We start from the raw sequence: 26,213 nt of genomic DNA on the forward strand, positions 1-26,213 counted from the left end.
TCTTCCCACTTTGCAGTTTGAAAATCTCTTAAGTCAGGAACTTTTAAGAAAGCCATTTTCTAGCGAGCTTTTCCAGCACTTGTCCAGGTTGCAGAGGTAGCCTCGATTAAGTATCCTGATGTCTCGCTCGCTGGCCAAGTTTTCCGGCTCTTCCTGGGAGATCCCAAGGTGTTGCCCGGCCAGATGGAATGAATAATGTCTCCAGTGTATTCTGGCTCTGATCACAAGACATTTCTGTGGTCTCTTCCCAATTGGACGTGCCTGGAATAGCTCCCTAATTAGATGCCTGAACTACCTCAGCTGACTCCCCTCAGAGTGATGGAGCAGAAGTTCTTCTCTGAGCTCCTCAGCTGATTCCAAAGGCTGAGTCCTGACACCATGTGGAGGAAACTCATATCACCCACTTATATCCTCCATCTCATCCATTCAGTCACTACCCAGAGCTCCACTGCAGAAGCTGCACCAACCCACCTATGATTGGAGGGCTCAGTCACAGGTTCGCTGTATTCAAACTGCCTGTCATTAAAGATGAAACTCTTTGGTACATTTCAGTGCTCAGACTCTCTCCTGCAGAGGTGTGAGGCCGTTTGACACCCTCAACTGATCCCTCAGCGTCGCCCTCAGGTCATCATCCATTCTTTTCCTATACAGTTATTTTAATGTCCTCTGACAAATCTATAATGGTGGTGAAAACTGCTCCACTCTACATCCCTTTTCCTGCTTTACCTGTAGGAGAGAGGCCCAGGCTATTAGCATGTGTATCAGCAGCTCCCCGCTGGAGTGACGCCTCTGTGTTTAGTCCAGCTCTGCTCCCTGTGATTGCCTGAAGGATGAAGATTCACAAGACATTACCATCAAAACATCACACTGCTCTGTATGGAAGCATCATATCAACACATTACCTGGCAAAGCTTTCATAATGTCATCTTTTATCTAGCTATATGATCGTATCCACGCACTGTGGATCCACCTGGCTGTTTGTGACTTTGAGTTGAGCTCAACAGAAAAGGATCAGAGGCAGCAGAACGATCTCAAGGAAAGGTCAACCACATACCAAGACAATGGAAAAAATGTGATGAAAGCATATGTGTGTGTGTGTGTGTGTGTGTGTGTGTGTGTGTGTGTGTGTGTGTGTGTGTGTGTGTGTGTGTGTGTGTGTGTTGGATGAGCAAGTCCCTAAGAAACAGCATTAGTGCACGGTGACCCTGAGAGTTCGGAACAGTTTAACCTGAGCTCTAAATCAGAGCTCCAACTTTACTAAACTTCAGGTAACCATAGCAACACTACTATAAATTAAAACTAGAACACAAAACCATGATGAGTGTGTACATCCTCCATATCACAAATAATCACACACACACACACACACACACACACACACAAACACACACACACACATACACACGCACACACACACATTTTCAATCTCAGTTCTTGGTTATCTTCTGATCTCTGCAGTTCTTTCCTCTACTGTGTGGGCAATGTGTCATTTTGTGATTATGTGCTTTTGTGTTGATCTTTGTGTCTTTTGTGTGTCAGTGTATGTGTGTGTCCTTTGTGTGTGTCTCTCTCTTTGCCGATGATAAGCAGCAGTGAGGCCATGCAGAGTTTCTTAGTCACCAGTGTCAAAAACAAACGAGAAAGGTGATATGCAAATCAAGAATATGCAAATGAGGCTCATGCAGCTGCGGTAACCTATGAAACAACTCTCTCTTTGAAGTACTGGTCACCCGTTGCACACCGTGACTCTGATCCTCAATTGTGTGTGTATCCAAGATTCCCCACCAGGTTTACATTCCTCAGCATAGAAACTATTTTTGCCCACCATGCTTCTGTAAGTGTATGGTAACTGTCCCTACAGCAACCGCGGCTGTCTCTGTTGCTAAGGCCTCGGGGTGTTGTTAAGGAAGCATCTCCAGGGAAACGAAGAGAGGACCTGTTTTTGTTGTTCTCATGCATTAACAACTTGTGTTGTTATATTTGACAACATGATCAAACGTCTCCAACCCCTAACTTCTACAAAAAGCTAAATAAAGCTCAAAAAACATTTTAATAACATTCCATTTTAACAGCTACTGCTTCTGTTTCTTAGCTACAGTATCTGGCTTTGGCTTTAGGTTTTGAGATGGTCAGTGTGCAACCTTTGTGGGAGTGTTTGGCTCCATTTCTAATCTTGTCCAGAATCTCCAGTTTGACGAGCTCTCGGACAACATGGACAGATTCTGCAGATTCTACATCATCAGCTGCAGCCTCTCTGCACCCATGTCCATGTGGCTGTTTGCTCCCTTTTGATATCATTGGCCAGCATCTTTTGAACTATGAAGTTTGAACTCTGAAAGTGACTCTGCTGTAAGCAACGGCCGGCTTGGGTGCATGCATTAGACCTACTGTACATGTGAGGAGAGAGACATGACAACAGTAATGATATTTTGTACTTGGGGAAGCTTTCTGTTCTCTGTTTGAGGCATTTTTCCCACTGTTACAGCAAGAAGCTCCTGGGTTTGACTACTGTGGCCCTTTTGTGTGTGAGTTTCCATCAAGAACACCGTCAATGACTCTGCAGAAGCCCTTGAACGTTTTCAGAGTGGTGATGTCACTTTATAGTATGTTAGTGTCACTGATTTATCCAGCTTATTTGTGAATCTGATAAGAATGGCAATGTGTATCAGAGGTCCACAGATACATGTTGTCGATTTAGATTTCTAAGTTAAGTAAGAAATTGAGTCTTATTGCTATTTTCAAATGATTTCATCAAATTGTGGCAGGTTGCTGCAACAAAAAGCAGGAAAACATGTGGGGAGAAAGACGGAGAGGACAACAGAGACTTGTGAGAATGCTTGTGTGTGTGTGCGCATGTAATTATTGAAGCCTCCTTTGAAGACGTCCCTTTGAAGGGTGCTTTACTCAACACCCAGCAACCGCACAGCTAAACACACGCTTCTCCTCAGAGTTCATAACGCCGATGCTGATCTTAGACCCCTCTGGTCGCGAAGTGAAATGCTTTTTTTTGACAATTTGTTTGTGAAAGCAAATTAGCTCGCTGCTCGCTCCTAGGACAGCATCTGACTTACACAACGCCTCCCTTTGAAGTCACACGTGGGGATGGGGTTGTGTGTAGCGGTGGATGGGGCGCTACTGCTGCAGTCAACCCTCTGAGGAACACAGGGCACTGGCCCTTTGGTTCACTTCAATCTTCATCATCTACAATTATATTGTTAATCGGGAGGTGATTGTGTTATGATGAGCTGCTGCGGTTGCTGTCGTTGTCTGTGTCCTTGGGGGGTGAGATGATAAACTTAGGATCAGTCAGAGAGTGACAATTACGATATATTGCATGTTGCTGTTGTGTAGTACAAGCACACTTCACAGAAAATGAATCAGGTTTGTCAAGAGTTGATGGTTTGAAACTAACTGCGCCAACAGGAGTGTGCATTTGTGTGTGTGTGTAGAGACAGAGAGAGAGGGAGAGAGAGAGAGAGGGAGGGAGACAGAGAGGGAGAGAGAGAGAGGGGGCGGGAGGGAGAGAGAGAGAGAGGGAGAGAGAGAGAGAGAGAGAGAGAGATAGAGAGGGGTGTGCAGAGGTACACCTACAGGGACTTTGGAACAAATGTCAGGCTGACAGGTCCTGAAGCTGTCACTTTAACAGCATGTAATTACAGTCCACACAGCATTGGTCCGTATGTGACTATAACCACTTTGTGTGTGGATCTACTCACCCCTGTGTGTGTGTGTGTGTGTGTGTGTGTGTGTGTGTGTATGCTCAATGTGGAATTAAAGTTTTAATGCCAGAAAATTGTGACAAATCCCCTCTAAATCTGAGAATATGGGAATTAAAAGCCGATCCTGTTATGCTATCTTTTATGAACGTGAGCACTTGTGTGTTGTACGAGTACATTGTGCTACTAATGTTACATAGACACCAAGTACACCGTCGCCTATAAAGTTGGAACGATTTTTTATTCTAACTTTATGAGCAACAGTGTATATATATACTGTATATATGTACACTGTTGCCTTTAAGGTTGGAATAATTGTTTATTCCAACTTTATGGGTGACCGTATAAAAATACACAGATCCAACGGCTCTCCTGCTGTGTGATGAAACAGAAAGCACACTTAGTTTAGGTTGGAGGATATCAGTTACCATGGAGACGGTTGAGGCATTGTGGTCCTGTGTGACAATGATTCTTGAGTTCTTTAAGAGGAAATTTGTTGAGGTTGCTTGGTTAAAGATGAGATTAAAATAAAAGGAATATCTTCAGTCGGCTCAATTACACCACAATGTATTTTGTTAACGATAAACAGAACAACCATTACTTAAAAGGAAGAAACATACCATCACCAACATTTGGAAATCTTGCGTGGAATCCTTCCGGGTTCAATTCCTTGCATTCTGTGATTCAAGCTCAACCGAATTTCTCCATTTTTAGAGGAATAACTCGTACACAAGTTCTTGTTTCTTATAAATGTTGTAAAAAAACATTCTCATATGCTGGAAAAAGAAATAGGAGACAAGACGGGTTTGTAAATGGTCCAAATCAGGGTTCCAGGTCTGAATTGGCTAGCCCAGCCTAGCATACAAAACTATACTGCGGAGGACACACCGGCAGCAGTTTATGGCATTTACAAATGCCATAAACTGCTACGGAAGATTTCTCTGATTTAAACTAGGACTTTCGTAGGAGAAAGAGACCAAGATGATCTTCAGGATAAAGTCCCGATGTCACCCATCATCTGTCAGTTAGCTCAGAAAGAGTTATTAACTGTGGATGATAATGTTGCATTTACGCTCATTCTGTTGGCGAACTAGAGCAGCATGGACCGATCAGACCAGAGACCGACCGAGAGCCCTGAAGGTCCACATGAGAAGCCACACAGGAGAGCCGTTTAAGGGGAAATGTTGATGAACCATTTCATTCATGATAATAAGAATCATTTGACTCATATAATCCTAACATAGCACATTGTGTTCACTTATGTAACCGCACTGATTTGTATAATCATATTTGCCCATTCCAAATCATCTGAACCGGTCTGACAGGTTCACTGTGTCTGCAGTATGTCAAATTGGTTTTAACCTTGTAATAAGCTTGTGTAAACGCTGTAAGACATATTTAGCCAAATGTACAGGAACTGAATGTGTAGGAAGAGAAGGATATGACAGCAGATACGAGATAGGATAGTGTAAGTAGGTGATGGAACACGACTGTGATAAGACTGAAGGACAGCGTAGGCACAGAAGATAATGGATGATGTATGTAAAGACAGAAGAAAGTGATATCATTACAACGGAGAGCTACTTGTTTTGTCCCTCATTACAACTGTCAGAGTGGAATTAAAATGAATTGCCACAACAGAAGCTGAATTTAGTTCAGTTTGTGCTGAAACCTTCACTCAAAATGGAGAACTGAAGCACCACATGAGAATCCACACTGGACAGAAGCCTCATAGTTGTACATGCAACCCTGTGACAAAAAGGGGTTAAAGCAGTGGTTCCCAAACTTTTTCTTTTGCGCCCCCCTTTTTTTAGATCAGAAGTTTTTCGGGCCCCCCCCCCTTGCCCTCTGGACGCTCATTGTCCTGCAGCGACATGAAGAAGTATCGCCCCATTCATTTTCCTGAGGCGGTACTTAGTCATATTGCTCTTCTTCCGATCCCGCGCCACGCCCCCCACTTTGGGAACCACTGGGTTAAAGTATTAATAATATATTCATATAACATTGCGGAAATCATGAAATATACTGGAAAAGTGATGGAACTGATATTTCTCGCGATGAGTCAGGCTCAAACCTCAGAAGGCTCTTGTGATTTTACTGCAACAATTGAAATAAATCCAAAATAAATGTAGCAATAACAATGATACAATATGAATGAAATAAATATTGTTGAAAAGCCACGCGAAAAAAAGGTTGCCAGAGAAATGAGCAGAATCTCCATTTCTTACATTCTCACCTCGCCTACAGCTCATGTCACTGCTGACGTCACTCCAATGTAATGGTTTCACGTTCCTCTTTGAATGGTGCACTTACACACTCGGGCTGGCGTTCTTCAGCTCGCAGTACCATAGGTTGCTTTACATAACGCGCTGCGGAAAGGTTATGAAAAAGTCACAGGGAAAGTTTTCAAATTTAATTGGCGGAAAAAGGAGAGAAACCCTGAATCCAGATAACGAGCAGACACTCCTAATGCCAGATATTAATGCCAGTCCCAACATCGGGTGTCATTATCCGGAAAACACACAGCGTGCGTTTGAGGAATCACATGTAAGTGCAAAGTGGAAATGTGGACAAATGAATGCCAACATGTTGATTATGGAGCTTCAGTAATTAAAACCAGACACATGCATGGCGGGTCATCGCCTCATCTCTGCCTCTGTTTCACAAAAACACACACACACACTGGGAAAACCCTGGGGGATTCTTCCTTTCTTCTAATGAAAAATGGATCCGAGCCGAAATCTCTCATCAAAATGAGTTTCCTGCAAACAGAAGTGGCGATAGCGCGTTTGGTTGATGGCTCTTCTAAATCTTACACCTCGCAAACTGTCATGCCACGGCACTATCCAGTATTATCTGTAAAGTTATTTCATTTGCTGTTCCTTTATCGCCTTTACAGACTCTTTGCTTGCTGATTTCCTTCCCTCTCTCTGCCAGGTGATGCTGCCGTGATTGCCATAAATCTGGCTGATTATGTTTTCGGGGCAGCGGCTTATCCACAGGCAGGATCTGGTGGGGAAGAGTGACGGCTGTGTCAGCTTGGATGGCAGTGAGGGGGAGGAATCAAGGCAATATTTTTGCTGAATTATCATCGACACAATGAGTTCCCTCCAGTATCTTTTCTCATCAGAACTGTGATTGCAATAGGAAGTTCTGGGGGGGTTTTCAGAAGCCCTCCAAGGTGTTTTAGAGCTTAAGAATCAAATCAAAATTAATGAGTTTCTTACATGTCGGACAGAGGAGTCAAACACGACACCTGATGATTCGTCTGCTTGTTAATTAGATTCATTCCTGAACCAGAAACCTTAATAATTATTACATTCTGTGTCGTGATGCAGACCAATGAGAAGAATGAGTATAGGGAAAACAGGTAGGAAGGCTGAGTGTGTAAGGAGGGACCTGACCTCAACCAGTGTGAGATCGCTCAGAAAAGAATGCAAAAGAATGATCAGCAGTGGGAAGACAGGCAACTCTTTCCTGTAGGTTTGATCCGACCCAGCCTCGTTTTGCATCAACAATGGTTTTTACAATGGGTAAACACTGAGGAACCTGCACATAGTGGTACACACACACACACACACACACACACACACACACACACACACACAACACAGACACTGACGCAACTAAACAGCAACAACTGAAGCAGTCTTGAGGATAATTTGCTTTGGTGTCGACGCCTCCAGGATGTGTTTGTGGACTGCAGATGAGAGGAGAATTCTGTCCACAGTGAGGTGACATCAGGCCCTGGATGAGGGAAAGAATGTTTGGAACCCATGACTTGCTGCTTTGAAGTATCTTTGATTTTAAGATATCTGTTAGAATACTGACCTGACATGTAGGTGACAGCCTCAAACCCCTACATAGAGAACAGCTTTCTACAAGATCGATTCATAGTCACTGCTCAAGGCAGCTCCAGTTACAAGGACAAGAGGAGTTACAAGGATCACAGCATACGAAGAGCTTCAAACCTTCTGAATGTGTCACTAGTTGATCACAAACCAGTCTTACACGCGCTCTGATGTAACAGAGTGAAAGATTGCGCAATGCGAAAAACACCTTTAATTATCGTTGTTTGATAATTACGCTTATAATTACTTTGTTTTAAGTTGTTTTTAAGGGATAATATCAGTCCCACTATCTTGGCTGTCAACAGACATGTAAATGCATTCATTTTGAAGGTTTTCGTGAGATATTGCACTACTCTCTGAAAATGTCTGACTTTAATTTAATATATTGTTAGCTAGCTAGGGAAGTAGCTAGCTAGAGTTGAGCCAAAGCTGTACTGGCAGCTAAAGTCGTGGGGCATGACTGCAAATGAGTGAAAACACTGTGCTTCAGGAGAGAATCTGAGACCTTCATCATGATAAAGCTCAGTCATGAAGTATCTAAGATGACCCAAAGCACAGAGGCAGGGCTGAGTTACGTCAAAGGGCCGATATTTAACTCTATTGTTTGGGTAAGTACTACTTGCCTCACAACCTTACACAAACACACTCCACCAACGGTTGGAAACTAAAATAGCCTGTGTCAGGATATTTTTATTCCATTTGTCAATTTGGATGGTTCCACCCACGCACAGCTGCTTACATAAATGGTTTCAGTTCACCCGCTCATATTCTGCGTGGGCGGTTTGCAAGTGAAAAAATTATGTATGCATTCTCTAAATGACCCCTGCTGCCCACACACAGCAGCCAAGATTACAGCACTCTGCTGTTTTGTAGGTGTAGGAGTTTAGCAAACTAAGTTCATCTGCTCAGCTTCGGTGATTTCAACTACTGCTCAGTTCTAGTGGAGGAGGAGTGACGTTTAGGTATCAGGGGGATGATGGCTGCCGTGTTCGTCTCTGTGCGCTAGTCCGTCCTCTTCACCTGTCCAGGGTGAGCTGATCCACATCTCTGTGTGATTGAGAATCGTACCAAGGGTAACAAACAAACTGAACTAAACTAAACCAAACCCCTGTAAGCGTCTACCATTAGTTCCACCAGGGAGACTCGTACGTTCCTTCATGTTCCTCTAAACAAAGCCTTCCCTCACCCATAGTAGACAACACTTCACTAACCTTTGTCTCTGCTGCTGTCCGGGTTAGGCTCCTCACCCGGCCATCTGAAGGATTCACAAATGCTGTTCCACTGAATGCGACGCAGGCCGAAGAGACTCTTTCCTTTCATTCACTCATGTTCCAATAAATAATTTCAAGCGCACCCAAGTCTCCATAGCAGAAGTGGGAGTGAAAACCCCTCAACTTTGCCTTTTCACAAACATTTCTTTCTTCTTTTCAACACCCAGTTCTACTTCTCTTCCTCTTATTTCAATTTCCTCTGCTTTTCCTTCTCCAGCGGCCTAACAGACGTAATCACAATACACACATACATCAAGTTTAATACAAATAACAGTAATAATAATAAACAAGCTTGCCTACCTTTACAGAATATCATTACAGAAATCAGACACATCAAACATCTTAATTTTCTTGTGTAGGAAGGAATAATTTATTCTATACTCTTGCAGTATACTGTGTGTGATAACGTCCATACAGGAACAAAAACAACACTGTGCACTCTAGACTCCGTTGTGCTGCTTCCTCCTCCTCTTCAAGTACTGCCTCGACTCTTCTCCCCTCAGCTAGTGCTTCTCCTCATCCCCTGACCTCCTCGTCTCTGCGTTCACTTAATAAGGAAACTGAGAGAGAGAGGCGCAGAGTAATAGGTAGAGGAAGAAAGGGAAAGAGACAAATAAAGAAGAGAACAGGGAGAGACAGAGGGAGGGGTGCAAAGAGAGGAGAGAGGAGTTTGATTTGTCTTGGCATTGCAGAAAGGTGGTTGACCACACACACACACACACACACCGCACAAATAAATAAACAATCAGGCCTGAGATTTGTTTAGAAAGTTTGAATAACATCTGAAAGCATCAGACGGACTCTTAAGCTCGGGGCTCATTATTTCTCTGTCAGTGTCTATACTGAATGTTAAACTATGGATGGAAATCAATAATGTTGTGCAGGAAATGAAATCAATAAAATATAGTTTTCAGCTTGGATGAGAATCTGCAGTGTTTTTAAAGTAACTGTGACGGACCCAGATGCATTAGAAGGAGCTTGTTTGCATCTTCTCCTCTTTCTTCTGCCATCACCACTAGATGACAGCCGTTTACTGTCATCTGTCATCAAGCAGAAAGAAACAAACCTCATTTAAAGTGCGGTGGCATAGATTGAGCGGCAATGTATCATCAAAAGTTAAAGGAGATGCAAGCTGACCGATTCCTGGCCAAGTTTGTGTTTGAACGATCCAGATGTTATTGAATCGTAGTTTCTGCAGTGGCGGCCCTCATTACGACTCGACTGCTGCTGCCTGCTAACCTGCAGGGTCGATGGTGTTGTTGGTTCTAAATGTAACAGTGTGGATGCTTGTCCCTTCTGAATAGATATACAGACGGTACCTTTATGTAAGTGTGCGGACATTTTACCTTCAAGGAAAAAGCCACAACTTCACTCGAATACAAATCCCATTTGATTCAGTACAGGTGTCCCTGCTGTAACTTCATCCATCTTTATGCTAGCTGATGTGCGTGTGTTGCAGCATTTAAGCCTCTGTGGCAGTGAACCATCTGTCCAGCTGAAGCCTGAGTCTCCAGCAGCTCCAGAGGTTTGACTCTGCAGCCAGGCCTCTGGTTCTCTGCTGTAATAACCCAGAGCTGCTCCTCCGCCGGCACTAAAAACCGGACGCAGACTCTGTGGACTCTTGAGAATGTTTTCTGTCAAACATTAAATCTGGTTTATGTACTGGTGACCTTTATCTCAAAGTGGCACCAAATCGCTGCTGTTCTGGCTCACTAAGCGCACGGTTTAACGTCTAAACTCATTCAATATATGACGACTCACAGGAAACGTCCATGACAAAGGGCTCTGACCTATGAGTACATGGGGTCGTGTGGTTTCTTTGGGTAAAGAATAATGAGGAAAGGATTTCTGACATTCCGGGTAAAAGGTCATAAATATGTACATATACAAGAGAACTCAAACCATCATGGAACACTATGAGTCAACAGAGTCAGAGCTCTGCTGCAGGACGGCTCTCTGGAGGAAACATCCTGGCGTAGGGCTCTTAGAGAGGGAGATGTTTGTGTTCACATATAGCGATTTAGCTGTCTTAAAATCAGGAGAATAATGGAAATGAATGGATCTTGTTTTGGCCGAGGTTTCTGCTCCGTGTCTGCAAAAACATCTCAGTGATTTTGTGTCAACTTCAGTGATTTTAAGATTCATTGTGTGCGTGCATATTGTGTTTCCACGAAGCCAAATGAAACCCGGTGCGAGCGTCGCTAGTGCGGTATGGTTGCCATAGTTACCTGTAGGGGTATCCGTGGTACTTAGAGCGGAAAATGGAGAGCAGGAAGCTGAAGAAAAACACCACAAGGCCGAGGCCAACCAGGCAGATGACTGGAAAAAACACAAACACACACACACACACAGATGAATTAACAGTTTTAAGATCCCTTTTACAACTGAGGTAAACACTGAGAGCATTAGGAGTCCTGAGGAAGTGTATAGAGTGTGTTATCTCTATGATGAGGGTCAAACATCTGAATCAGTCTGAGGTTGGATCTTCTGATGTCATGCGAGGATATGAATGAAGAAGTTACGCCGCTGTGAGTCAAATGTTTCAGCTTATTTGTTTACAGATCATCAAACCTGCAGACACTCTGATATGCAAATAGTAATTATTAGACAAGCTGCCTGAGTGAGTGGGATTCCTGACTACAAGAATCAATTTAAATGATTACACACACATTACAGACACTGATGCAACTCACTGTTTGATCCGTGTTCAGACGGAACGTGCCGGCAGGGTTTAGACACGGGACAGGAAGTAGACACTGTGACGTCTTTATGTTGCACGCTCAGACAGAGTGAATGCAAAAGCTACCGTATATATTCCATTTTCTAACTGAATATTTACAGGATCTCGCCCAACTTGAGTGCTGCTGATGTTTCTCCTCTTCCTCGTCTCTGTGTTGCTACGTTGCAGAATGTTGTTTTTAACCAAAACTTAGAGCCTTAGCAGTTGTTCTAAAGTAAAATATACATGAGCATGATCTTTGATCTGTGGGGGTTAGTGTGTACATGTGTGTGTACATGTGTGCGTGCATGTGTGTGTACATGTGTTTGTGCACACAGCAGCTAATCCTCCAGCAGCAGTGTGTTAACCACAGATATTGTTAATCAGGATTAGGAAGAGGACCTCTCCTGGAGAATGAAGAGTGAGATATCTGCTTGGTCTGTGTTTGTGTGTGTGTGTGTGGCTGGAAAAGAGGTTTGGCTGGAAAGTGTTGTGTGTACATGTGTGAATGTCTGTATATGTGTGTGTGTGTGTGTGTATGAGAGGCAGAGACAGAAACCAAGGGGCTGCGGATGTGGATTTCATGTCAAAACACAAAGACAAATTCTCTGTGTCGGTTCGTTACTTATTCATGTTCAGGATGCTGAGAGGGTTGTGTGTTCTGCGTGTGTGTCGTATACATGTATGTGTATGTGTATGTATGTATTGTCCCCTGTGACAAAGACTAAATGTGTTGCCATGGCAGAGTGTCGTCTCTCCTCTGGCTTCCTCCTCTCAGTTTGAATGCGTCCTGTACACTCACACACAGTTTAAAGTCACATGGATCATTGTGCACACACAAGCACGCATACACACACACGCCAAGGGTTTTCCTATGCTGTGGAGCTCCCTCTCTCAGTATGCGGTGTGTGTGTGCGTGTGTTTGTGTGTGCTCACCACCAGTTCTGACTAATTGATATGACATTCAAGTCATAATCCATCCTCGACCACAGATGTGTCCTTTAGGAAAACAGGTGTGTGTGTGTGTGTGTGTTTGGGAGGGCTAGTGGGCATCAAGGTAGAAGTATTCAATTTAAAGGTGAGAGGTCAGATTCAGGGTAAAGGTTTGGCTGATTACTAATTACTAATGACTAATTCAAGGACATTTCCTGTACTGTAATGCCCAATCTGTGTGTGTGTTTGTGTGTGTGAGAGAGACTTGGTTGAGAGGCCGGTGTGTGTGTGTGAGACTTGATTGAGAGGCCTGTATGTGCGAGTGTCTCCAGAGAAAAGCCCCTCTGCCCTGTGTTCAGGGGGTTGCCACATCTACAGCATGATCTACTGCTGTGAGTGTGTGTGTGTGTGAGCAACAGGCAGTGTGTTTGTGTGTGTGTGTGTGTGTCTTCATTTAGCATAGTGGGATGTGTTTCCCATGGCTCATCAATTATGACTGAGAGGTATTTTACGATGCATCAATGGATAATGAGGCACACACACACACACACACACACACACACACACACACACACACACACACACACACACACACACACACACACACACACACACACACACACACACACACACACACACACACAGTAAGCATGTTAATAGTGATTTATGTCCATGGCGTAAATGACAGCTTATTTTAAGTGAAGGTTTTCCCTCAATGACAGAAGAGGTCGTCTCTCTTTCTATACATCATCGCTTTAAATTCAATCCTTGTATATTTTTGAATGTTGTTCATTTCTGATGACGCTGGGCTTACAGAGGAAGATGTATGGACTCACAACTGTGCACAAGGTGTCAAAACAAATCTGATTCCATTTGCTTTCATTCCAGTGAAACGTGGCCGTGCTGTTTGTCGTATTAACCCTCTGAGTGCATAACGACCTCTTAGCAACAGCCTCAGGAAAGTACAAGCGTTACAGTTGCTTATTCTCTACGGTCCAATTCACACACCTGCCACTCAAATACAAAGGTAATACTCAGATATGTGTTTGTCACGTTGATGTTAATGCAGAAGGTTTGTATTTCTGAGACGGTGGTTATTTGACGGACAGTGTTTACTCAAGTTTATTCTGAAAGACTGTGTGAATAAGTTGTGTAATGGACATCACAGGCGTTAGTTTGAAACATATAAACACGTACACAACACATGTAGATCCAGAGACAAGCAAGTAAGATTGCTGCCTTAAGGTCTAAAGACATTATTGATGTAATAACGCCACCATGTCGTGTGTTCTGTGACTACGCTTCCCTTCTGTCCATCTCACCCCCCCGTCCACTGTTACTGCCTCTGTAGTGACTTTGTAAGCCCGTGACACGTCCGTCCATCCTCTGCTCAGATGCACATGTAGTGATTTGTCGTGCCGACGCACCCGCAGGAGCAGCAGATAAGTTCCTGTGGCTGTGCTCGTAAGTATGGAAGCTATATTCAAGGGGTTTAACGCCCACATCCAGAGATTATGCTCCCATTCAAGCCTAATCCTCTCTCTATTACTGCTTTACCATGCACTTATTTAATTTGTTTGTACATGTGTGTGTGTGTGTGTGTGTCATGAGTTTGAGGGATATAAAAGTGCTCGCCCGTTTTTTCATTTGTGTTCATTTCATTCTGTATGCAGGTTTCTGCTCGATGAGAAAAGCAGGAAGGCAGGGGGGAGAGAGAGAGAGATAGAGAGAGAGAGAGAGAGAGAGAGAGGGGAGAAAGAGTGAGACAGAGAGAGAGAGAGAACGAGACAGAGTGACAATTAACAAATGACTCCTTTGTGTAATACGGGTGACATGGCAGCATTACATGGGTGTTAAATATGCACGCACATGGAAGGTGTGTGCACGTGTGTAGGTGTGTGTGTGAGAATGTGTGGGTATGTTGAAAGAGCACGTCTGATACTAAGGAACGAGTCTAGAGGTAGTTATAAAGTCATTATCCTTTTAATTGCAGAGATTTAACGTCTCCTGGAGAACTCATGGGTAACATAGAACAGACATTTGATAATCTTGCTTTCAGATTTTTGTGTGTGTGTGTGTGTGTGTGCGTGTGTGTGTGTGTGGCCTCGCAGAAGCATCTGAAGCAGTGTTTTCATCACAGTGACTCTAATTCAAATCCACTTGTGTTGTAACTGTGTCTGAGTGTTTGTTCCTCCAGTACAGGCCGGCTCCTCTCTCACTCCCAGCTCACAAACAAGAGAACGACTCCACACTAAAGGGAAAGGTCGGCCGCCTGAATCTCGAGTTGTCGAGTGACCACCTCCAATTACAAATGATGAGCCGTGTCACACACTCCACGCCTCCAGACAGGATTCAACAGGAAGTGCGAGGAACGACCTGACCATCAATCAGCGACATTGATGGTCAGGCGGCAGCTTGGATTTGTTACCTGTCAAATTATGAGCACTTGTTGAGTTCTAAAGGTGGTAGCTGTAGTTTAACTCAGTGTTGAATCTATTGTTGACAGATCTCCTGTAAGGGTGTGACGTCTTGCTGCTCTTGTTTCTCTCTTGTTCGTGCTCTGTGTGAGTAGAAGGCAGAGGATTTGCTGATAATATAAGGAACTCTGCCGGGGCTTTAAATCAAACACCAGGCTCATTTCCGTCACTCTGCCTTGAGGCACTTGAGAGCCTGGGCCTCGTGACAAAGAGTTCATTCTCTTTAAGATCACTTTAAGGAGCTACTTGCTGTGCTTTTTTTCCTTGCTAAACCAAAAAAAAGAGACTCATTTAGATTTAGACCACATAAGGAAAAACACTGGGACTCAGTTTATCAGGAAGAGATCCTCCTGAAGTAAACACAACATTCTACACACATTTAAACAGTGCAGTTGTGTATTCATAGGCAGTAATGCAGCAGGTGAAAGGTCATCTTGGTGATTAACTGGAGAGCCAAACAAGCGCTCCTTATCTTCAGAGCTGCTTCGGCTAATTGACAGTTATGCAAATATACGTCACGCTTATCAAAGTCCTGCGATAACAGTTCATATATGCATGCCGTGTGTGTGTGTGTGTGTGTGTGTGTGTGTGTGTGTGTGCGTGTTTACTTATGCGGTACTGCAACCACTTTTTTATCCAGCTATGAGCTTCTATTTCTCAAACGCAGCGGCAATAAGCAGCGATCAAGAGATTTCCCCTGTAAAGTTGGAGAGGATTGACAGCGTAGGATGAGTCTGTAATGCTCCACTCTACGCCACAGAGGTACTTTAGTGGAAATATGGGAGGTTTTGCCAGACATTCACTCGCTTGTCACAGCTGAATAAAGTCATCCCTACTTTAAGTGCTTTCTTTCCAGCCGTAAGATAGAAAATATTACACGACTCAGCTTCCTCACACTGCAGCAGGAGAAACTGAGGAGGAGCCGGGGGAAAGATGAGATATTTACACACATGGACCAGTAGGAGTCGCTATGGCTGATTAACATGGCCTCCTTCGTTAATACCTCTCCCCTTACATTTCAATCAGAGAGTTTAGTGACACATGCAAGAAGAGGAGACTGCTTCTTCATTTGAATGTGTTCTTTGAAAACGTACAAGCCTTTCAAGTCACAGGCCTGTGTGTGTGTGTGTGTAGAATATAGGATCAGATCCCATATAGGATTTAAGTGCATAAGCAGAACTAATTTCTATTTGTTGATGCGTCTTTAAAGCCCAAAATGACATCGTTCAGCCAAGAATCAGAAGTCAATGGAGTCCCATGTTTGTGACAACACTGTCTAGACTCTAGACTCTGATCAAAGAGTGATGTTAAAGGATCAATCCTAAATAAGGCCTTTTTGTGTGTTTGACAGCCTTTAACACCTCCCTGCTGGAAGCCATTTAGTGGATATTCTTGTAAGCGTGCATCAGACGCCTCCTGTAAAGGAGCGATGCACCTGCAGAGGTGCTAAGCAGTCGATTAAAGCTAAGTGGGAAGTGACGGAGCACATAACTGCGTCCTTATCCTTCAGTCTTCAAAAGCCAAATTCAAATGATTATCTTCAAATTGCTTCCCCTGTTAACATGCAAAACAAACTTCTGACTGTGGAAACTGTGTCTTCATCAGAGAGGTGGAAGCTCTGACTCTTTCATTTCCATGGAGACACGTTATGAGATTTCTTGTATTTACAGTGATGTGCTTTGTCTTCTTCCATGCACATTTGACCGTTGAACCGATGGTCGAGTCTATAAGAGTTCTGGCAGGACTGAGACCTGAAACCTTTGTAGAAGAAGCTCTCATCTACCGTTGAAAGGAAATAATTAAAAAGCTTCAATCCTAATCTGCTCTGCTTTCAGGCTCTGCTTTGTTCCTTTATGATGGATGAAGTACAGCATCTGCCTGTCTAACCTCTTTGATTCTAGTATTTTTGCATGTGCAGACAAAGGTCATTACAGAATAGCTCAACCTCTATGACAGCCAGTCTACTTTCCACCACAATAGATGATACTACTGCCATTTGGTTGATTGTAAAGCTTTAAAATGTCTAAATTGAGGGAGCAGGGGGGATCTGAGTGAGGAGGACAGGATGGAGGAGAATAATGAAAGGGATAAGAGCAGAAGGACAAACAGGAGCCGAGAATATCAAGGAGAAGGAGATGGGTAACAGGAGAATGATGTCAAGAGAGAAACAAAGGATAAAGAAAAAGGATGGAAGAGCACAAAGAGGAAATAGAGAAGAAGAAAGAGTTATTAAGGATCAGAGGAAGAGGAAAGGATAAAGCTCCACTTACTTCTCCTCTTGCCAACATCTCCCTTGGAGGTGGCAGCCTCATTCAGCAGAACCATCCCCATGGTGATTGCAGCATCTGGAACAAGCTTGTCAAGGATACTACACAAACAAACAAAACAAAACAAACAAACGACACACACACACACACGCTCAGGGAAAATGTGTACACACTGCCCCGGGAAGGACGCAAGAATGAAGGGCATGAACACTTGAACTGACAGTACAGATTGGCCACATGTACTGTACATATGTATGTGTGTGTGTGTGTGTGTGTGTGTGTGTGTGTGTGTGTGTGTGTGTGTGTGTACGTTAGGTAACGTAGGTAACGTATGTCACCTACGTTACTTTTGCATGTTTTCATCTCAGGTAAGCAGGGGTTAAGTGTCTACTTCAGGTTTCTCTCTCTGTGTGTGTGTGTGTGTGTGTGTGTGTGTGTGTGTGTGTAATAAACTGAGCTTGTGGCATGTGTATGTGACAAACACATTTATCTCTGCAACCTTGGAGCTGCTATACTGCATGAAGAGGAACACAACCTTGCATGGTTTCCTTTGTACACACACACACACCCCACCCCCACACACACACAGCCTATCAATGATTGCATTTGGAACCAATCAGACGGCGATGTTGACTTAAATGAGGACAATTTCTTTGTATTGTGGAGTCCAGCAGGCGGCCTCCCTAAGGAAAATGCACAGCGATGACAGAACGCCCTCACGCTGAGAAAATACATCCAGCAAGGCGGCAAAATGTGGGCGTGATCTGAAACCCGTGGAAGGTTTGGGAGGTGGTGTGTGTATAATCAAACACACTCGCCGTGAGGAGAATCAGAGGAACGTCTCGTCGAGATGATGAGGTTTCATACAGAGCTGAACCGCTCTGGATGATTTACTGAAACTTTGCAGCACCAAAACACACACACACACACACACACACACAAAACCCCAAAACACACACACACACTAAAAACCCCAAAACACACACACGCGCGCAAACACATAAAAGCTGGTAAAAGGATACTCAGAAGAAGGATGATATGAGACTCCGCCACAAACTGAGCCTGACTGCTGCCATGGATATAACTCTGTAAGAGATAGAGAAGAGGGAGAGAGAGAGAGAGAGAGAGAGGGAGAGAGAGAGAGGGAGGGAGAGGGAGAGAGAGAGAGGGAGAGAGAGAGAGGGGGGGGGAAAGGGAGAGAGGGAGGGAGAGGGAGAGAGAGAGAGGGAGGGAGAGAGGGAGAGAGAGAGAGGGGGAGAGGGAGAGAGAGAGAGGGAGGGAGAGAGAGAGAGGGAGAGGGAGGGAGAGAGAGAGAGAGGGAGAGAGAGAGAGGGAGGGAGAGAGAGAGAGAGGGAGAGAGAGAGGGGGAGGGAGAGAGGGAGAGGGAGGGAGAGAGAGAGAGAGGGAGAGAGAGAGAGGGAGGGAGAGGGAGAGAGGGAGGGAGAGAGGGGGAGAGAGAGAGGGGGCGGAGAGGGAGAGAGAGAGAGGGAGGGAGAGAGGGAGAGAGAGAGGGGGGAAATAGAGATTAATTTTTGAACTGTGAATGAAAACAAAGCATTGTGGGAAATATACAGCATAAAAAAACAATGTTTTGAGTTGGAGAGTCACCAATAAACACACAAAGAGTAACAAAACAGGGAAACACAATAAGAGGAGAGAGCACAAAAGCATTTGTGTGTGTGCGTGTGTGTGTGTGCAAATCTCTGACACTTTCAAAAGCAATCAATTAAGAAATGCAACCAGCTCACATGGTTGTACGTTCAGGTTCACTTGTCCTCTCTGTCCCTCACATAAACCAAACTGGTCTTTGTTGTTGCTGGAGCCAGAAACAAAGTGGACGTCTTTCTTAATCAGTTCTTACTTCTGATTTATGATGATGGACATCAGAGATAAAGGAGAGGCGGGTCAGAGATTTCTATTCTAAAGACACACAGGGCGTGACTGGTGAAACACGATAGACGTGTTGTCATGGGTGTTTCAGGTGACAACCGATGAAAACCGCCAGTGTGTGACTGATGATGTTTTCCCAGAACGGCGCCTTAAACCTGCGGCTGTGCTCGGTGGAGGAGCTCCAGTTTGTGTTTACTGCAGTAAGTCCTAGAAGCCCACACGTGATTTTGTGCAACGTGGAGAAGAACAAGTCGTCTCCATGTGCGTATAAGTTTTGTATACCTCATTAATAGCAGTGTGTGACATACAGTATGCAGTGTGTAGGTGTGTAGTGGTGTGACTCTAACCTTACTGTAAAAGCTCACAGCAGGAAGTGAGACGCAGGCGTGTAGACACAGGAACAGGCAGAACTTTTGTTTGTAAAATAATTGACGGATTTCCATGCAAACCATGCATCATTACAGACCGTGGTGCTGTGGCACCGCTGTAGTCATGACAACTCTGCTTCCCAGAGATGTAAATCTGTCCTCTCTGATGATCCTCCATACATCAGCCACTTAAAGCAACACTCAATCCATTTGATTTATTATTTTACGTCCTAACCCCAGACTCTTGTTTTCTTGGTAAGTCGTATCTTTCTGGAGATGCTGGATTTGCCGTTCCCTTACCGTTCCCTTACCAGCTCCATCAGCATTGGACAGGGCCCTTATGGATCCATGCAGCTATTTGCAACCACACAGGTTGTGTTCAGCAGCACAATATAAGCTAAACACAGAGCTTCTGTTCAGGTAATGATGCCACGTATACATTTCTCGTCATTTATGTTTTAAAACGTATCACTTTTTATGAACTGGAAAGGTGTGTGTGTGTGTGCAAACTTCTGAGTCCCTTGTGCTCTCCAGCCCTCCACAACACTGTTGCAAGAGATGTGGCCTTTATTGATTAACTGTTGAGATCCACAGTTTTCAGATTTCAGTGGACATCAAAGCGTTGAACTCAGCTTCACACATGTGGACCATCAGGCTTTAAGCATTAAACATCTGTCAGTGCAAGTATGCAGATTCACACACGTCAATGTATTCTAGCCACAGGTCAAACATTCGTAAGCCTTAGAATTTAAATGTATCTTCTATGGCAACATCGATGGCAGAGAAAACTAGATGTCATGGTTGAAAGGGGGTGAGGTACTTAGGCTAATGTAACTCTACACATTTGTTGGAGTCATGAAAAGTGTCTTTCATTTCTTTTGCTTCATCTAACTGAGGATCAATGATTCATTAATCCACTGAAGGATATCGAGCAGTGCTGGCAGCGTGACCTCCACCAAGTGATGCTTTTCTTTCACAACCGAGGGATTCTGAGCCAGAGCAGAATCTGTTTGAACCTTTCAGAGAGATTCTGTGCTTGCAGGACATCTACAACAACCCAACTCTTACCTGAAGTGAAGGCACGGAGTAGCCCGGCCCACAGGGTAGGAAGGCTTAGCGGCTAGGACGAGCTGAGACAGCCGCCGCTGAATCAATGTTCTACCCAGTGCGCTTGCAACTAGGTGAGCATGGAGAACAAGCAGTGCAGATCAGTCTTAAAGTGGCAGGACCTTGATATGAACAGTTTGGATTCTCCATTTTGCAACCGCGCTCAAACTTCAACCAAAGTCAACTTTGACATGTCGATTGGTGACTTTACAAATGTGCAAGTACGGAGGGGATCAGGGAGCTGCCCGTGCTTATAAACATGCATGTTGTCTATGCACCTGACCTTCATCTAAAGCTGTAGGTGGTTCTTGATCTGTGTGTTGCTCTTGAGTCGCGGCGAGAGACGTGCAAATTGATTTAGCACCCGACAAGTACGAGAACATTCAGTTGCACGCAAAGTCTTTTCATAACAGCTCACTCTGAGTGTAAAATGTATTCCAACTACACAACCAACCTGACATGTTTCAACTATCCAAGTTATTTCTCCTTATAGAGCCAAGTGTGTTACTGTCAGTATCAAGGCCATGCTGCCCATTCAGAGCAGCGTCTCCCATTGTGAGAACCACTGAAGAGGCTTCTGAACGGCACAATGCACACAGCTCACGAGTCAAGTGGATCTGTTTGTGTGTGGGAGATGGGGAGAGGCAGGGAGACAAAGAGGAAGAGAGAATGGAACTTTTGTGGAAAAGACACAAATAGAAAGACGGAGAGAGAGAAAAGGCTGAAGTATCACATTGTGAAACCCTGGATTAAACACTACACACTAAACAGAGTATTAACGTCAGGGTTTACAGAACATCCCGCCTCTGCTTTTCCACTTGACTGCCCCACTGTTCCTTTCTTTCCCTAACAGACAGGAATAAGGATGCGAAGATGAAGGGAAGATGAATGGAAGATGACAAAAGAGGAGGGGCAAAGGGTGGACAGCTTCTTCTTGCTTCAATGGAGAGAAATAAAGATTTTTTCTTTGGCGCTTGAGAGCTGACACCAGGACAACAAAACTCAGATGCTTTTGTTTCCGACGCAAACCTTTCTGCTCTGCATTGGCCGAGGTCACTCAAACGTTAACAATGTCCTTTTGTTTCCCATGAACTGACAAAAGCTCAATTTTGACAACATTTGGTGGAAGTTTGCTTCCGGCTGTGCAGCACTTTGTTAGGGAGTTGGTTGAAGTTGCCTCTTGAATTCATTAAAAGTGGAACTCAACGGTGCCATGACTGCTAACAAATCTGTCCTTCTTGTAATAAACTGTATCTGCATTTGGATGAGAGAGATCCATATTGAAATGAAGATGAATATTGAAAACCAAATAAACACAAACATTTCAATCACATTTTAGCTAATTGATGGATTTCTTTGTGCATTTGAAAACCAAGTGAAGCAACTCTGCCAACTGTCTGCACCGCTGTGGACGGCTCAGTGACTTTGTACTGTAGAGAGGAATACAAGCTACAACCACATCTGATAGCATTCATGGCGCTTCATAGAGGAGAGACACGATTGTTCACAAATGCATCACTAAAATCCAGACGTTCCCCCTGTCTGTTCACTCGTCTCTCTCACACCTTCCAGGGCAGCCATGTTGGGGCTTGAGGGTTCGGTGCCTTGCTAAAGGGCACCTCGGCACTGCCCGGAGGCAAACAGGCAACTCTCCAGTTGACAGCTGCCAGTCCTCACTTGGTCCAAATGGGACCGGCGACCCGGTTTGAGTCCCTGTTCGGTTCCCAAGCTGAGTCCCCTATGGACTGAGCTACTGAGTGATTGGGGGTTAATTTCCAGCGCCAGCACTTGACAGATGAGGTGAAAGAGGAAGAGGATGCTGTTCATAGCCGTCTCTCCGTGCTTTAACACACAGAGTGTACGTGCCGCTGCTCCTCTGAAACAATGGCCGGAGCGTTTACTGTACCTGAGCAGTCTGAGCAGCGTCTCCTGTGAGGAGAGGCTGGGAGGTGTAGGCCGTTATGACATCTGACACACAGGGAGCAGACGAGGCGTGTTCGGGCAAATTGGACCGAGGCAAAATAATTTAGAAAAGCCACAATGACAAAATAACTGGAAATGAAGTGAACATTGCAGATTAATGATCCTTAAAATAAACACAGGGTGACTCCTGTGTCTTTCCTCCTCAACATAAATGGGAGCTACAGCCAGAGACCATGACAGAGTGGGCAGGGGGAGGGATGAAAACTTCCTCAATCCATGGCAAGGCACTTCCAATTAATCTGATGGATTAGAATGCAGGAGTCCCACTCATTAGTGCCCACTGCTGTGTGTGTGTGTGTGTGTGTGTGTGTGTGTGTGTGTGTGTGTGTGTGTGTGTGTGTGTGTGTGTGTGTGTGTGTGTGTGTGTGTGTGTGAGAGAGAGAGAGGACAGACATCTATACTTAGAAACAGTAACTAAATGCGTTTGGAAATGAGATTTGTCTCCCTGGGTGTGTGTGTGTGTGTGTGTGTGTGTGTGTGTGTGTGTGTGTGTGTGTGTGTGTGTGTGTGTGTGTGTGTGTGTGTGTGTGTGTGTGTGTTCATTAAAAAGCCGACATTAAGGTGGTCTGGGAGTAAAAGCAGCCGTACCTTGTTATGCTAACACAGAGATGAATGGGAGCGCTAACTCACCAGTCATACTCTATAACTCTCTCTGGCCCAACATTATGCAAACAAGACCCCTTCTCTATATGATTAAAGGCTAGGATGTCTTTGATTATGAACAAGTACAGATGGAAGCTTCTTCCCATGGATCTGCCGCCACAACAACAGCGTACACAGCACTCCAGAGTTAAGACCAAGAGGGGACAATTGTTGTATTTGTTTTGAATCAAAAGGTGAGAATAGTGAGCTCTTCAAACACTCTAACATTGTACTTTACATTGACTTACACACAGCATGACTCCGGCGCCCACACGCTGTTTCTTATTTCATTTATTTTTTAAACAGCGTGCTCGTGCCTCAAGTTTACACGTGCAGTCAGATTCACGCTGTGGCGCCGCCTGTTAGGACGCCGGCGTTCCGCTGCTTCAATTAACCTGATGGATTGGATTCCTTTAAGAACACCGTGTCTGCTGCTGAGGTTAAGGCGTCGTGTCAGATTGACTTTAAACAACATGGCTACGACGCAGACGCAGGGGGAAAGCAATCACGCTGACAGACCAGTCAAACTAAATCAATGTCTGGGATGATTGGGAATAAACTGTAAAACCTCTACTGCCTTTAAATTCACAGAGTAAACTGCTCAAGCCAACATTGATCAATATTGTGGGTAATTATGAGCAGAAATCAGCAAGGAAAAGCACTTTGGGAAATTATAAATAAGGTAGCATAAAAGAATATCAGAGGCTCACAAACTACAACAACAACAAGCACCAGCTGACTGAAGCAGAAGGAGCTCCAGTGTAAAGTATCATGTCTGCCATGAAATTTGCTCGGCAGAAAACAAGCGGTAAAAGGTTACGCTCAATCAAAAAATCTAAATATCAGCGTTAGATCTTTGAGACGCAGCACGTGCAGACCTTTACCAAACACCAGCCGGGGGATTGCTTCAGTCATATAGGGTTTGATAATTGGCGTGTAAAGCCAAGAGCTTGGTAAAATACACTTTACACTGACGCTTTGAGCTGCCTGTGTGTGTGTGTGTGTGTGTGTGTGTGTGTGTGTGTGTTCACTCACCCATTTGAATACATTGACATTAAAAGCCTCGTTTATATGAGATGAAACCTGCAGCATCAAACAGCTCATTTGTCACGTACAGGCAAATTAGGAGTGGTGTGTGCGAGAAAGAGAGAGAGAGAGAGAGAGAGAGAGAGTACAAAGAAAGACAATTTTCTTAATGCATCACCTGTGTCCTGTTATGCAGTGTGTGACAGAGACATAAGCGACCAACGAGAAAACAAATAGGACAAACCCAGCAGCCCCTCACACCTCTGATAGCCGTTTAGGGCTACGAGTGAAACAACCTTCACAGAGAGTTCTATACATGCTTTGCCCTTTTGTCTGAGGTGCTGTATGGCAATATGTGTTGTGGGTGTGGGTGTGGGTGTGTGTGTGTGTGTGTGTGTGTGTGTGTGTGTGTGTGTGTGTGGTCTGGTGAAGGTCGTGAGTCATTAAGGCAGAAAGGAGGGACAAATGAAAAGTCAACAAAGCAGAAAGAACAAAAGGAGAGGGAGGAAGTAAGAGAGAGGGAAGAAATGGCATACGAGTGTGTGTACGTGTGTGTGTGTGTGTGTACGTGTGTGTGTGTGTGTGTGTGATAATGTTGAGGAACGCAAGTGGAGACAAACGCACACTGTCAACTGCAAATATAAGAGCCACCTTGACTTTGGTGATCTAGGAGGTTTTTGCCGTGAGTTATTCTGAACACTGATGAACAAACAAAGGGCTTTGGTCTCTCTGGATGTCTCTGGTCCAGGACCCTTGGTATGAGACAGAGACCTGAGTTCTGAGAAAGGCACCGGAGACAGAAACAAACCTGTAATCTGACAGAACTGTGAAAGGAGCCCTGACGCACCACAGCTCGGTCGTGAGTGAAAAAAAGAACAGTAGCTAATTCTATCTTTGCATGAGGCATCGTGACTGATATCTGAGTGGGTCCAGCCACACAGCACTGGGCTGCTTCCTCCTCCACACCGATGTGGGGGGGCAGTTTGTGCAGAAGGCATTCAGCGGATCACCTCAAACCTGTGTGTGTGTGTGTGTGAGTGTGTGTGTGACGGCGCAGGTCCATCAAATAGAATTAAAAATTTGGTTCTAAAATGTTGTATTGTTAGATGCATTTGGTAATGCAATTGGTAAACACACGCGCACGCACACCAAACTCCAGTCCAATTCCCCCCCCCAGTTGCCGTGGGCTACCCCTTGACCCATGTAGGCAGACGTGCGCACGCACGCACGCACGCACGCACGCACGCACGCACGCACGCACGCACGCACGCACGCACGCACGCACGCACGCACGCACGCAGCCTCTCCTGTGCTGCTCTTCCACTGACTCACCTCTGACACATCCTTCAGCGTATGTTTTTATCTGGAGAGCGTTTCCTCTGAACAAGGAGCCGAGCTGTGTGTTCCTCACTCGTTAGACCTTCTGTGTCTTTCATATCTTTTCCTTCGCCTGTGTCTTACTTTATTTGCCATTGTTTCTGTCTGTCTTTCATCCCCCACTTTGCCCACAAGCTCCCTCTCTCTGTCTCTCTCTGTCTCTCTCTGTCTCTCTCTCAATGCAGACAGACTAATCAAAGATAATTCATATCCACTTCATAATACCAATGTCATTAGAGTTTGCTTTTCCTTTTCCTTTCCCTTTTTCTCTCATGGCCTTTCTCTTATTTGCTGCGGTCTCGTTCTGTCTCCCTAAGCCACAGAAGAAATGTGTTGATTTTTTTTGTGACTTGATTTTTACTTACAGCTGTGTGTGTGTGTGTGTGTGTGTGTGTGTGTGTGTGTGTGTGTGTGTGTGTGTGTGTGTGTGTGTGTGTGTGTGTGTGTGTGTGTGTGTGTGTGTGTGTGTGTGTAGGGGGTGCAAAATGGCTGCTGAGGGCCATCGACCAATCATCTAAAATCAGCAGGAAATATGGAAACGTCATCCGATGACAATATGAAAATAAGTGAGCGATAAGACAGAAAC

General features: G+C 44.6%; 1 protein-coding gene across 1 annotated transcript in view; it reads right to left on the bottom strand.

Moving 5' to 3' along the window:
• Positions 1–9,337: 9,337 nt before the first annotated feature.
• The window catches only part of tusc3 (tumor suppressor candidate 3), a 55,424-nt gene continuing 38,548 nt past the window's right edge, over positions 9,338–26,213 (bottom strand). Inside the window, exons 7-10 of the mRNA XM_076171193.1 lie at positions 18,257–18,320; positions 17,238–17,312; positions 11,067–11,157; positions 9,338–9,398 (exon numbers count right to left, since the gene is read on the bottom strand). Coding sequence (XP_076027308.1) covers positions 9,383–9,398; positions 11,067–11,157; positions 17,238–17,312; positions 18,257–18,320 — 246 coding nt within the window. The 3' untranslated portion in view covers positions 9,338–9,382. The remainder of the gene's footprint in view (positions 9,399–11,066; positions 11,158–17,237; positions 17,313–18,256; positions 18,321–26,213) is intronic.

The sequence above is a fragment of the Genypterus blacodes genome, unplaced genomic scaffold, assembly GCF_046128005.1.
Source record: "Genypterus blacodes isolate CSIRO-AG114 ecotype Tasmania unplaced genomic scaffold, CSIRO-AGI_Gbla_v1 ptg000240l_1, whole genome shotgun sequence".
Lineage (NCBI taxonomy): Eukaryota > Metazoa > Chordata > Actinopteri > Ophidiiformes > Ophidiidae > Genypterus > Genypterus blacodes.